General features: G+C 49.8%; 2 protein-coding genes across 6 annotated transcripts in view; one reads left to right on the forward strand and one right to left on the reverse strand.

The window, feature by feature from the left end:
- Positions 1 to 2,916, forward strand: part of GOLGA1 (golgin A1) — a 40,131-nt gene extending 37,215 nt beyond the window's left edge. For 4 of the 5 annotated variants that reach the window (XM_036329681.1, XM_036329682.1, XM_036329684.1 and 1 more), the window contains 2 exons: positions 95 to 181; positions 747 to 2,916. In XM_036329681.1, coding sequence (XP_036185574.1) covers positions 95 to 181; positions 747 to 827 — 168 coding nt within the window. In that variant the 3' untranslated portion in view covers positions 828 to 2,916. The remainder of the gene's footprint in view (positions 1 to 94; positions 182 to 746) is intronic. The other variant, XR_004971153.1, reaches the window with a different exon arrangement.
- An 811-nt stretch (positions 2,917 to 3,727) lies between these two features.
- On the reverse strand, positions 3,728 to 11,965 carry ARPC5L (actin related protein 2/3 complex subunit 5 like). The gene is made up of 4 exons (XM_036329685.1): positions 11,676 to 11,965; positions 7,232 to 7,304; positions 5,580 to 5,756; positions 3,728 to 4,313 (listed from the first exon to the last, which is right to left on the reverse strand). The coding sequence occupies exons 1-4, from the start codon at positions 11,822 to 11,824 to the stop codon at positions 4,251 to 4,253; spliced, it is 462 nt and encodes a 153-aa protein (XP_036185578.1). The 5' UTR covers positions 11,825 to 11,965; the 3' UTR covers positions 3,728 to 4,250.
- Positions 11,966 to 13,361: the final 1,396 nt, after the last annotated feature.

Raw genomic sequence — 13,361 nt, forward strand, 5'->3', positions numbered from 1 at the left:
AACCAGAAATGCTGCCATTAAGCCCCAACTCCCACCACCAGCACCAGCACCACCACCACTTGGACCCAAGGCAGCAAAACTTACTTTGTTTCAGGCCTTTCATCTCATAAAAGCTGTGTCAGTATTGCTGAACTTTTCACAAGAGGAAGAGAACATGCTCAAAGAAACCCTGGAGTATAAGGTAGGGTTCCCTGGCCTGCTGTCCAGCTTTAAAACATGTAGCTAGTGTTCCCAGCACTGGCAGGTGAGAGCAGCCCACAGCGGGTGTATCAGCTTCAGAGGTGCTTTTGGATGAACTTGACTCAGGCAGTATTTACTGAGCACATGCTTTGTGCCTACAGGTCTCTGCTGTACTTGACCAACAGACCTTGTTTTCCAAAGCAATTGATATCACTTTGTCAATAGCCCCTGGCCCAGCACCCAGACTTAAAAAAGAAAAAGAAAAAATATATTTTAAAAGAATCTGCATAAATTATGTAATAGCAAAAAAAAAAATTAAAGGAAAAGATACCTACAATTCCACCTGTTTTGCCAACTCAGTTTTTACTCCTGTTTCCCTCCCATATTTAGAATGGGCTCAGCCCTACAGATTTGTCACTACAACCATTTTCACTGCTCTGGTCACAGCCAAAGTCAGGGTGCATGGAGGGCAGGAGGGGCCACCCGGGGGGGGGGGGGGCTCTTTCAGTGCCCTCTGCACCTATTCCTGATTCTCATCTCAGGAGTCTTTTCTGTTTCAAACACAGATGTCATGGTTTGGGTCCAAGCCAGCTCCCAAAGGCAGCATCCGGCCATCCATCTCCAACCCTCGGATACCATGGTCCTAGATGGAACTACCCAAGGATGGAGCTCCGTGGGCTGACACTCTTTCTGTGAAAAGAACACTGACACACCAGCCTGGGTGGGTTTTTCATCACTGTAACTGCAGTATTTTGTACAAGCGTCTACACATTGTTTACAAGACCTAAGGGCCACTTCCCTGCAGGCTGATTAGAACCTCAGGAGGCAGCGGATCCCGTCAGTCAGTCACAATGGGAGGGTCCTGGCACTACCCACATTTCTAGTGCTGCTAAAATCCCAGCTCTGGCTAGCACGCCTGCACCTGAATTTCTAACTTTTGTTAGTACTTAAAGCTGAAGCTGTCAGCATCTGGCAGAGAGGCGGCAACTAATCCATCCTGTAGTGACGATGCTGGACAAAAAGCCCTTTGAAATGGTGCCCATAGGCCAGATTCACCTGCTTCTGCCACCAGCGAACTCAGTGGGGGTGGCTTTTAAAAATTCCCCTTCCTTGGTAGCATGATTGGGTTCAGATGAGTTAGAAGAGGCTTTTTAACCTTTCATGAAAATATTTTACCTTGTTTCTCAAACTACCTAGAAATTCAGATGTGTACATCTTAAGATACTCGAAAGCCAGTGTGGAGCAATGACTATGCAACTGACAGTATCTCATTTTATTGAAGAAAACAAGCAAATGTTTCAGAAGATCCAAATACACTCAATTGCCTTCTTAATAAATGTACTTGTCTTGGATAGGTTGCCGGTAAACCATTTAAAACTATTTTTTATAGCTAAAATGTCTTCTGTATTATAAAATCCAGGTAGTGATGTTCTCAAAGGAAAATTGGAGCATCGAGAGATTATTTCTGAAGTTGGGATTCCTGTCCCTTTGTAGTTTCACTAGTGTTCTCTGGCATCTGCTTCCCTCTGAAGCAGTGGTGGCATTTCATTTACTTTGCTCTTGATTCTGGGTTTTAGCACTGAGCAAGTGCTAATTACTTTTCTACTGTTAAGGACAGTGTGCTGTATTCAGAGGAGGCAGCAGCTGTCCCTCCCCCCAGCCTTGACCAAAACATTGGAGGTGGCCTGCCATCTTTCTTCCTCACCCTACCCCCATTTAAGATGACACTACATTCATATATGGTGTCCAGGCAGCTCCCAGCTACAGGACTTGATACATGCAGATGGCTCTGGTAGTGACTGACAACAATTTGTATTGCTAAAGAAAGAGACCATGCTTGCCTTGGATAAGCCACAATATCAAATCTAAAGGGAAACTGTTTATTGATTTAGTTTGATGAAAGTTTCACTGGTTAAATAAAAAAATGAATTAGGAACTGGAGCTTCTTTAAAATTTATTATCAGTTATCCTGTTGTTTCTCAATTACGCTTAGGGTTAAAATATATGAAATATATCTCACAGAAAAAAAAGGATTTGCAGTTAACCTGCTACATTTCCACAGACCTAGAAGTACCAAGCAAGGCAGCATCATCTTTGTCCCAGCCAGGCTCTCTGCCAGCCAAGTGACCCATTCACTTACCTACCTCTTCCCTGAAGATGTCTATCCTGTTTAGAATGGTATTTTCCATTTACCTGTTGGGGACACAAAACAGGAGTCCCTTCTGTTCTGTAATTTTGATGTGGAAGAGGTAGCTTTACCAGCTGTTCCAGGAGAGAATACTGAAATTCGAGTCGTTCAGGGCTCTCCAGAGGCAGTTACAGCACAGCTGCGGGAGTCCGTCTAAACTCCTCTGTAGCCACCCCAGCCTTTGAGCTGGTCCTAACCCCACCCACACTCCCGACAGGTTTAGGTGTAGATGTGGGGCCATCATGAAGTCTGGACTTTAGTGGATTCAGTCTGATTAGGTTTGCCTCCTGCACGTTGAATTTCCTTCAGCTTTAAGAGGAAGAGTGGAGTAACTATTCTAAGTGATTTAATGCACTTTTACTTGTATAAACATTCTGTGATAGAGACAATATATATATATAAATATATATATATGGCCCTTTATATGAGCATTGGATCTGGCTCTCCCCCTCCATGTTGTAAATAGGGATTATATTATCTCTAAGACTGCTGTAGAAAAGTCATTTGTGGTGCAATATACTTTTTGATTAAAGCTCTTCAATCCAGAAGCAACTACAGTGGGTTTTACTTGATATGGTGTGTCAATATTTCTTTGACTTACTAAATCTAGTACATTGTGTCTCATATACTTCAAGGGCTACAGAGCATTTGTCTTTCAGGAAGAACCTCCCCAGACTGGGTCTGGGTGAATAAATATACCTAATTTAACAAGCCAGCAGCCTAGGCCTACCTCCCAAGAATGGTGGGGTTCTGCAGGATTTGGGAGGATTGTGTGCTTTGGTCAACGTCTATCTCTAAGGCCCACACGACTGGGGATAGCTTCAGACCATGAATGGGGTCCTTACCTTCAACAGAATGTAGACTAGTCACGTGTGCTAAAAAGGTAAGAATCTTTCACTTCAGAAAAGCTCATTGTTATTAGCTATAGGGAACAAAATGGGTTTTTATATTTGTAGGTTGATTGCTACCTGTTTCTGGCTTTTAATCCTTTAAAGAGAACTTGTCAACTTCACAATAAGAATGTTGCTATCACACAGCCAAATCCAGTGTCAGATGGTGACCAGGCCTGTCCGAGGCCTACTCTCAAGTCTCGAGTGCAGTCACACAAACTAAAGACTTTTTAAAGCCTAGGTTAATTATTGAATGTTTGGCACTTTATTAAATAAGCTCCAAATTACATACAAATCAAGAGTAAAAACAATAAATACTTATTCAGCAAAACATCTCTCCATAGCAGCCAGTAACACTGTAGCCCAGGCTTGAGGTACTGCCATGCAAGAGGCTGGATCGCCATGCTTGCTTCCTGGGGAGTTTCCAGAATAGTCATCCCCTCATTCATTACCATCCCATTCACTAACCTTTTTTTTTTTTTTTACATATATGAAACACACTGCAAAGTATATACTAATAAGCCAAGAGCTTTATTGATGCAGCAGGCACTTTACAATGAACCCAAGAGAGCCCGCCTTCTGGGAGGATGGGATGTCTGTACAAACCCTCCGGGGGTTTCCAATTCAGAAACACAAGCTCTCCCTTCCACCGCAGCCCTTGGATCTGTACCTGCCCAAAGCATCCCTTCCCGTTTTAAACAGGCAGTGCACACAGGGACACCTGACCAACACTGGCCAGCCACTCTGGCAGACAGTCACAATGTCAGTTCTGCATTATTCATGGACAAAGGCATAGACTATCAGATCCTGCAAAAGGATTTAGGAAACAGTAAGACAATTTCTCCCTCCACCTTGAAAATAAAATACACTTCAGCGGATGCATGTCCTGAAATAGTTGGGAGTTCCTAGGAAGATGGTCCATTGTCAATTCCTTCTTCACCAGCCTGTGCATCCAAAATTCTTCTCAAGGTAACATGAGTCTTTTTTTTTTTTTAAACAGTCTTTCTTGCTGTAAGAACTCTTATAATGGAGCCTAGTCCTCCTACTGCTAATGCCTGTGGGGACAGGAAAAGGAAACATGTCAAATGAACCCAGGTGGACAAGGGGAAACCTGGCTTGCCAGGGGAGAGGGGATGATGCACTCCCTAACCCAGATCATTATGTCACAGATCCCAGAAAAGGATTCTGGCAAGAGCACAGGCAATTAGGAGAAGGTAACAGCCCTATCCTGGAGCCAAGGCCCAGGAGTTACTCTTTAGGCAGAACTGGGCTTGAGAACACTGTTACCAAGCACACACACAACAGAGCCCCCCAAATTTCCCCTTTGACAAGCTCATGGTTTTCAGCCTGCTGACACTGCTCTAGGCACTTGAACTGACATGCCCATCAGAGCTACCTCGAGGAGCCATCATTAGAAATGCCAATAGGGCTGAGCACCAAGTTGCCTTAAAGGACCCCAAAAGGCCTGGCCCTGATACCATGCAGAGGGCTTGCTCACTTCCCCAAGCACCACAGCTGCCCCCACATACTAAACCAAGGGCCTCACCTTCTTGCTGAGCAGGCACCATACCCATCAGCAGGACCAAGGCCACAACCCTAGCCCAGCACCAAAGCTGCCAAATGACTGACCCCTCAGTGAGAGGATCACTCCCTTAAAACACAATGGAGCATTCAGGAAGGATGTTAGTGAGAGCCTGGTCTCCTGTGATGGTAGGCGTGCTTCCTGTAGCTCTACAGGGTGCGGGGACAGTGACATATAGGCAAGACACAGGCTTGGCGAAAAGCCTGCTCTTATACCAACCCTAGCAAAGGACAGGCACAGCTTTTCCTGCTGGTGGATGAAGGCCCTTTAAAGTGACTGTGAAGGTTTCTGCCTCTGCTTACTCTGGCCTGGTGAGGCTGAGGCCAGAGCAGGAAGCCCTTAGAGCTAGCTGGAGGGCACAGCCTGCCTTCCCAAGCACCCCTACCATCACCACCACCACCTCCACTTCCACCAAAGCAAAAAGGATTATGAAGCCCCAGCCACCAGAAGCCTGCCTGCCTCCATCTGGGACTCCTCATCTACCTTACCATGCCAAGTCACCTGCCCCATGACCTGCCTGGCATACATCAGCAGCTAAAGCAACTGTGATTACCAGAGACAGTGGCTCCCTACCGATGCTTTTTGGGCAGAGGTAAGTGATCAAATGTCCCAGTTTGGCCCCTTGTTCTCATATGCCTATCAGAGCTTACTAGGTTTGTTTTGGAACATCTAACCTGCTAATCTGAACCCGAAGGAGGGGAGTCCGTGGGCTGCCTGCACGGGCAGTGTGTTCACATACCTTTTCATGCCACTGGAGTAACACTGCACTGCTATTTTCTGTGGGCTTCTCAAACCCTTTATAAATGTACTTCATTAGCAAGTCAATGCCATTTTTGTCCAGTGATTGCACAGCCTGCTCAATCTCGCTGCTCTTAAAATTTGTAAGTACTTTCAGCACCACACCCTGGGCTCGTTCCTACAGAGGAAAGAGAAAAGGAGTGAGGCCAAGCCACAGCCCAACACATCCAGGCCCCCCACTGCTGGCACAGAAACACCAAACCAAGCGGTATGAACTCACCTGAAACTGCATAATTTCTAATCCGTCTGGGATGGTTAAAAAAATAAATGGGGAGAAATTCTTGCCGAAACTGGTTTGGCTCAGTGGATAGAGTGTCGGCCTGCAGACTGAAAGGTCCCAGGTTCGATTCTGGTCAAGGGCATGTACCTGGGTTGCGGGCACATCCCCAGTAGATGTGCAGGAGGCAGTTGGATCAATGTTTCTCTCTCATCAATGTTTCTAACTCTCTATCTCTCTCCCTTCCTCTCTGTAAAACAATCAATAAAATATACTTTAAAAAAAAGTAAGTGGGGAGAAATTCTTTTGTTGACTTAAATTTCAAAGTATCCCTTATTTATGTCAATAAGTTATTCCATTATTTGGGAGGGAGGAGAATAACTACTTTACTGGGGAGAAACATCACTACTATTTTTTTTTTTTTAAATCCTCACTGGAGGAGAATATTTTTTTCCATTGATTTCTAGAGAATGGAAGGAAAGGGATCGAGGGAGAGGAGGCGGGGAGAGACATCAATTGGTTGTCTCTCGCACGCAACCTGACCTGGGTGAAGGATCGAACCTGCATCCCAGGTATGTGCCCGTGACCCTCCAGTGTACAGGCTGATGCTCTAACCACTGAGGCCACCGGTCAGGGCAAATGTCACTACTTTTGATGACACCAGCAAGGCCTTAGAATCCACAGGATCACAATGGTGGAGATCTATTTTTTTTAAAACAAGTTTATCTGCAGCTTCCCTCTGTGCTCACCCCAGTAATAGAGGGGCCATTCCCTTCCATGTTTGAGAGGTGCAGCCATTGTACACACCCTTCAGTCCACAGGCTGATGCTCTATCTCGTGAGCCACAAAAGGGCAAAATCCCAGCTTCGGCAACCCCTTTCCCTGGACCAAATTTTAGCTTCAGTGATGAAATGTTAGACTCAGAGATGCAATATGCACAACTGTATCTTCTCACCTAGTTTGTAAAAGGCAGGAAATCTTAAAAAGCACTGAAAATCCTTAGGCAAATAAAGCCTATTCAATAGCCTATAAAAGCTTAACCACCGATAAGTCTCACATGGCAAGCTAATTTATAGTTCTGCTAATCAGCAAGGGCTGGGCTGACTTCTCACCCCATGAGGCTCTGGGGAGGAGTGAACAGTTTCTTTGGGGAGCTTTTACTATAAACACTGATAACTTTGATGTCAGGAACACCAGGAGGCTTCCGTGGAAGCACTGCCACTGCCAACTCACTCCCTTGGCAGATACTCACTGATGCAGAGATGGAACAGACACTGTCCAGAGCCCCAGGCAGCTCACGCTCAGCTGGAGACAACGGACAACCAGAGCCCAGGTCCCAACACCACCCAGCAGAGCTGCAGCGCAACCCCATTTACCTTCACAGCTTGATTCTTGGTGTTGACGGGAGAATTCCGCAGGGCTGCATGAAACGCCCGAAGCATGTCCCCTGTGCATCACCACCAGTTAAGGACGGCTAGGTTCGAGCATGTCCATGCCTTTATTAATGAACTCATCTCAAAAACAGCTCAAGATGGAAGTCAAATGGCATCTTATCTCATCCAACCACCTCCCACTGAGGCTTGAAGGTGGGCACACAGAGGCTGCTTAGACGGTAGCCTGTAGCCGCCCTGAGCCACACAGAGGGTAGAGGACACCTCTGCCAACGCTGCATACCCCTTCTGCCATCCCCTAAACATTCCCCCTCAAAGCAAGTTTTTTAAAGGAAATAGGATTCTTATTTTATGTATTGATTGATTGATTGATTTCAGAGAGGAAGGGATAGGGATAAATAGAAACATCAATGATGAGAGAGAAGCATTTATCGGCTGCCTCCTGTACGCCCCCTCCTGGGGATCGAGCCCCAAACCTGGGCATGCACCCTTGACCAGAATCAAACCCAGGAACCTTCAGTCCACAGGCTGATGCTCTCTCTCCCCTGAGCCAAACCAGCTAGGGCTCAAAGCAAGTTTGGACACACACTCCCTCGATCCCTGGAAGGTAGCAGCAAAGCAATTACCCTCAAGGGGTATCTTACAGCAAAATCCTGAGTTGCCTGCACCTGCTCTGTACAGGTACTGTCCCGGTATCTGCCCTACTCGATACTAACAACCACCATGTGAGGTTATCAATCTCACCTTGTTCTCAAAAGGGAAGAACAAAGGCACAAACCAAGGTCTTCTCACTCTCAATCCAATGTTTTGTATCAGTTAAACCAATAAAGAAATTAAGATGTGCTAAAACTGTTATCTTCTAAGACCTCCCCCAGGCCAGTGAGGTCCCAACTGCTACCAGGAGGGAGATTTATTAATCTAAAAGAACCTTTGCCAACAAATGAGCCGATCCCCCTTCCCCCTATCCCCCAAATCTCAGCTGCAATACTGACAGATTCTTTGCTGAGTTCTGAATAGCCAGCACTTAAAAGAAATTTATAATCTGGGTTAGGTCCCCAAAGGTGACACCTATTTTAAACTGAATTACATTAGCCGACTTTCATTTCCTCATCTGAAACATTGGCTTCAGCCAAAAAGCCTCAAAAATAGAACAAGGAATGGCTTCTGCCCAATCGGATACCATGCAACGATACCCACGTATAAACTGACAGGGCTCTGGAGCAAAGCTGTCCTGTCTTCCCTAGTGTGGGCTCCATCTTGACTGAGCAGTGCCCACACCACTCCAAAGCCACTTCTGCCAAGCTCCCCGGCCCCTGCTGGGCTGTGATCCACCTTCCACATTGGAGAGGGAGCCCACCCCCCAAATGTGGAAGGTGGATCAGAGCCTGCGGCACTCCACCCACAGACCCTGTATCTGTCAGCCTTGGAATTCCTCTTCCCCAGCCAGGCAAGGGCCAGTCTGGCATCAGCCACTGATAACTTCCACCGCAGAATTCTTTTCTAATTTGGTGTCCCAGAACAACGAGCAGAGACCCAGAGGCTTAACAGGAAATGTCGGCTGGTGCTCTTCACTCTTCAGCACGGTTGGCAGACAAATCACTTGGAAGAGCAGGATAACTAGTCCACTAGAGCAAAAAGAGCCACTGCTTTAGAGTCGCCTCACTGTTGCCAGTCTCCCAAGCGTTCACGCTAGGTGCTGACGGGTAGTGGGCCTGCAGCAGGTGAGGAGATACAGGGTGCTGCGAGGGCATACCATTTAGCAAGCTGGCCTCCGGCCCTTTCAGAGAGCAGGCTGTGCAGGCTGGGGAGCCCTGCCCAACCCCTAGTCTCCTCTATCTCAGGGTTTCTCAACCCTGGCACTACTGACATTTTAGACCAGATGATCAATGTGGGGGTCTGCCTATGCATCGGACAATTTTAGCAGCATCCCTGGCCTCTACCCACTAGATCCCTCAAGTCCTGACAATCAAAATGTCTCCAAACATTGCCAGCTTTCCTCAGGGAAAGGAGAGAGCGCAAAATCACTCAAAAACCACTTCTCTGAACAGATCCCTGCTCCCAAGGACCAGAAGGTGCTCAGCAAGGAAGAAAAGGAATGACTACTTTAAAATCCCTGCAAGGTCTCAGATCCTGTGCCAGTGCTTTCACATGTTATTATCACTAACAAGTCTGTGACCAGAGTCATCATTCTTATCTTAAAGGAAACGAATTTGAGGCTCAGAAGGGAAGTGACCTGTCCAAGGTCACAAAGCTAAGCTGTCCAGCTGGCCTTCAAGCCCAAGTACACCTGACTCCAAAGCCAAGTTCTTTTTACAGTCTCCTACTGCATTCCACCCACAGACCCAAGTTTCGTGTTCAAGACACAAGCTCTGTGCCTAGCACTGCGCTGAAGCCTTCTGGGATGTTGTCCAGTGATGCTCCCATGGGACATATAAGGCAGTTTGGGTCTCCTCCTTTTAACAGAGAAGGATGCTGAGCTTGAGAGTGTGTCTGACCACTCAAGGTCACATAGCTATGGCATGATAGAGTTGGGTCCGTATGGATGCACAGCACGTGTTTTCATTTCATCTGTTACTCCCACCATGACTCGCTTCCATATACAGACAGGCCTCCTCCCAGCACTTCCCATTCCAATCAACCGACCCCTATTTCTACTCTCCTCTGTTCTGACTCCTAGAAGCCTGTTCCACAGTTTAAAATCAATGATGGAATATAAGCCCAATACCTGGCACATGGTAAGGACGCAGTAAATATTAGTTCCTCTTCCCTCCCTGGGCCTCACATTTGCTAGGATTTCAGTTCTCACCTGCTAACCTCCCTTTCCCCAATCCCAAGAGGTACACGCTCCATGGTAACAAGGTTCCCAACATTACCAGCAGTGAAGAAACTACCATCCCCGGGACGTGCCAAGCTGTCTCCAAGCAGCCTCAAGAAACCTTTTTCTGGTCAAGGGCATATAAGGGAAGACCTTTAAATCTGCCAGAACCAAGGCAGCAGATAACCAGACCGTGTCCTCCACATCTGTGGACGTTTCTGGGCCACAGGCCTGACCCTGCAGCCCTTTTGGCACCACCTGCCCATGAATGAGGTCCTGCACCAGACTGCAAACTCAAACCTTCCTTCAATGGAGTCTTCTCATGCCACCATTTCACCAAAGGAATAAGCAAGGCGAGCCTGATGGGGCAGGAAATACAAGTTTGTATTCGAAAACACATTCCTGTCCAAACAAAGTAAGTCTGAAGGTTTTTCTTTTCAAGGCACACTGGACTCCTCCCAAAGGCAGTCTATGGGCCTGACTTCCAAGCTGAGTCAACTGATTAAACACCCAGAACCTGATTTATACACGGCATGAGCCTCCAACCCTGCGCTGGCAAGTGCGGGGGAGGGGCAGGCACTTCCTGTAACACCGTTTGAATAAAGAAAAATCCTTCCTCTGAGAATAAGTCAGTTTCCTGTGTTCAAGCTGCTAAGGGGCCAAGCAGGCTGTGACAACCGCCTCTATTTTTAATCTTGTTTTCTAAATGCTAGTTTTCAGCGGCCACAAAAATAGTCGTTTCCAGTCGTGGGGCTCTACTCTTACATTTCACTTTTTGCTCTCCGGTTTTTCTTAGCTCGAAACTACCAGTTTTTCCCCACTGCTTCCTGCACAAGAAGGCTGGGGGGGGGCAAACTCACTTGTTGAACATGGCTGAGACCATCAAGGTCCAAAAACCCAAGGCATTCGTAGGCAGCTGAGACTAGGTCGGCAACCGGGGCATGAAGCTGCAGGGTCAGATTGGTTTGTGGGTGAGAGGTGGACAACCCCCGGCCTCAGGGCTGGACGAAGGCTACCCTGTGACCTTTCTTCCCCGCAGCCACCCTCCCACCTATTGCCGTGCGGTGCAGCGATCAGGCCCGAGAGCACCGTGCCCAGGAGCCGCCCGGGCTGCTCCATTACTCAGCGGTGGTTCGCCTCGGCCCCTCCCGCCGGAGAAGCCCGAGTGTGACCCCACTGCCTGCAGGGAAGGATGGGGAGACGGGGCGTCCAAGGAAGGGACAGCCTCGAGGGCGAGCAGGAAAGGGGAGGAAAGGAGGAGAGGCCTCGCAGAGCAGCGAGCAGCGGAGGGGCTGGAGGCGAGAGCCGCACACGCCTGGAGCCGCCGAGCAAGCCGGCCCACCGGGGCGCAGGGGCCGCGTGGGGCTGAGCTGCTGAGGGAGACTCGGGGGCGGGGGCCAGGAACGAGGGGGTGCGGAGGCGGGTCAGGGGACGCGGGGGCTATTCGGGCTCAGGGAACCTTGCCCGGGGGGGAGCCAGGTCGGAAGAGAGTTGGGAGACTGACCGGAGGGGCCGCGGATAAGAGGAGTGGGGAGTCAGCCTGAGGGGCCGGGGGGAGGGAAGTGGGAGCGCTGGGCCAGGGGGAGCCCGAGCCGCCACGCCGGGGAAGGATATTGCCGCAGGAGCCCGTCCACCTCGTTAGGGTCCGGGCCTGGCTCGCCTGCCGCCGCCGCCGCCTCCTCCTGCTCGTCCACGAATTTGTTCTCGTCAAACTCGTCGATGTCCACCCGACGGAAGCGCGAGGACAGCGTATTCCGGGCCATGGCGTGGGCTCGGCGCCCGCTCGGCCGGCTCCGCTCCGGGTCCGACCTCAGATTCACTCCGCTCCGAACCGGCTCGGGGGCGGGAAGCGGCCGCCCGGCACTACCTCCACCTCCTCCGCGCGCCGCCGCCGCCGCCGCCCGCCCACTTCCGGCCCACGCCGGAACCGGAAGTGCAGGTGGAAGGCGGGACAGAGACGTTGGGGGGCAGCTGAAAGCGCTCTACGGTTGGTCTTGTTGCGACCCGATCGCCGTCCTCCCGGCCCCCGTCACCGCCTGACCCCCATCTTCCCGGCGCCTCAGTCTTCCCCTCTGAGGAGCGGGCGCCCGTCCCGAGCAGGCCCAGCATCTCCGACGCCGCTACCGCGCTCGCTGCTCGGCCTCCCTCCCGCGTTCCGTGAGCCCCTGCCCTGGAAGGGGCTGGCGCGGGCACAGCCCCGGACTCCGGGGGTCATCACTGCCCAGACGGAGGGAGCACGGCCGCCGCAGGAGAAGGCACCGGCTGTGCCTGCCGAATGGCGGGCAGGCTTCTTGGAGGAGAAACCTTCCAGCTGAGGGATGAGTAGTGGTTCTTGTGCCCCGGGAGTGACGGGGGTTGGGGGAGCCTTGAACGCCACCGCACTGAGCTGAGAGGAGGTGGCCTCTGCCTTGTGCACAGTGACCCTGGTGCCCAGTGACCGGGAGAATTGAAAGACGTTTAAAGTGTATCTTGTTGATAAGACAGTGAAGACCTTTGGACTTGAGGGTGTGAGGCCCCCGCAGGTGTAGCAGTCACCTTGGCCAGGCGGGGTCGGGGTGAGGAGAGATGACTCTGGCCGCCATCCGAGCAGGAAGGGCGAGGCCCTCGGGACTGAGAGGTTGGACCCGACTGGAGAGGCATTTCCTGGTAGGAAGCCACAGCCTGAGATGGGGGTGATTGGGGTGCAGGTAGGGCGCAGTCAAGGGCGGCTCTAGTGCCAGGATTAGGTGCCTCGGCTGCTGCGCAGGGGTTCCATTAATGGGCCTTAGACCAACGCGGGTCTTGGTTTTCATAGAATAGTACTCTTTAATAAAGGTCAGTCATGAGTGAAATGGGATTTGTTTTGTTGCTTTGAGTATTTCTCATTGAACTTTGTCTGCAGATCAAAAATGGGCCAAGCTTTGCGCAGTGCAGTCTGGTAGCCAATGAGGCTTATCTGAGGGGCGATTATTGCTAATTGAAGAAGAAAAATATACCAGACTATGAGGCTACCTAATCTTGGGTGATCAAGATAGAGACTCAGCGCTCGGCTGTTTGGCTCAGTGGATAGAGTGTCGCCTGTGGACCAAAGGGTCCCGGGTTCGATTCTGGTCAAGGGCATGTACCTCGGTTGCGGGCTCCTCCCCAGCCCCGGCCCTGGTCAGAGCAAGTGCAGGAGGCAACCAATCATGTGTTTACCTCACATCGATGTTTCTCTCTGTCTTTCCCTCTCTCTTCCACTTTCCCCCTAAAAATCAATGGGAAAATATCCTGGGGTGAGGATTTTAAATAAATAAATAAAAATAAGATACAGGCTCTTCC

The sequence above is a fragment of the Myotis myotis genome, unplaced genomic scaffold, assembly GCF_014108235.1.
Source record: "Myotis myotis isolate mMyoMyo1 unplaced genomic scaffold, mMyoMyo1.p scaffold_m19_p_12, whole genome shotgun sequence".
In the NCBI taxonomy this organism is placed as follows: Eukaryota; Metazoa; Chordata; class Mammalia; order Chiroptera; family Vespertilionidae; genus Myotis; species Myotis myotis.

What these genes read in the sequence shown, in the direction of transcription:
- ARPC5L (XM_036329685.1), bottom strand. Translation starts at nt 11,824, where the DNA reads ATGGCCCGGAATACGCTGTCCTCGCGCTTCCGTCGGGTGGACATCGAC. An exon ending in CCAAGAATCAAGCTGTGAAG is followed by an intron (nt 5,757 to 7,231) that starts GTAAATGGGGTT and finishes TTTCCTCTGTAG; the next exon opens with GAACGAGCCCAGGGTGTGGT. An exon ending in TACTCCAGTGGCATGAAAAG is followed by an intron (nt 4,314 to 5,579) that starts GTATGTGAACAC and finishes CTGTCCCCACAG; the next exon opens with GCATTAGCAGTAGGAGGACT.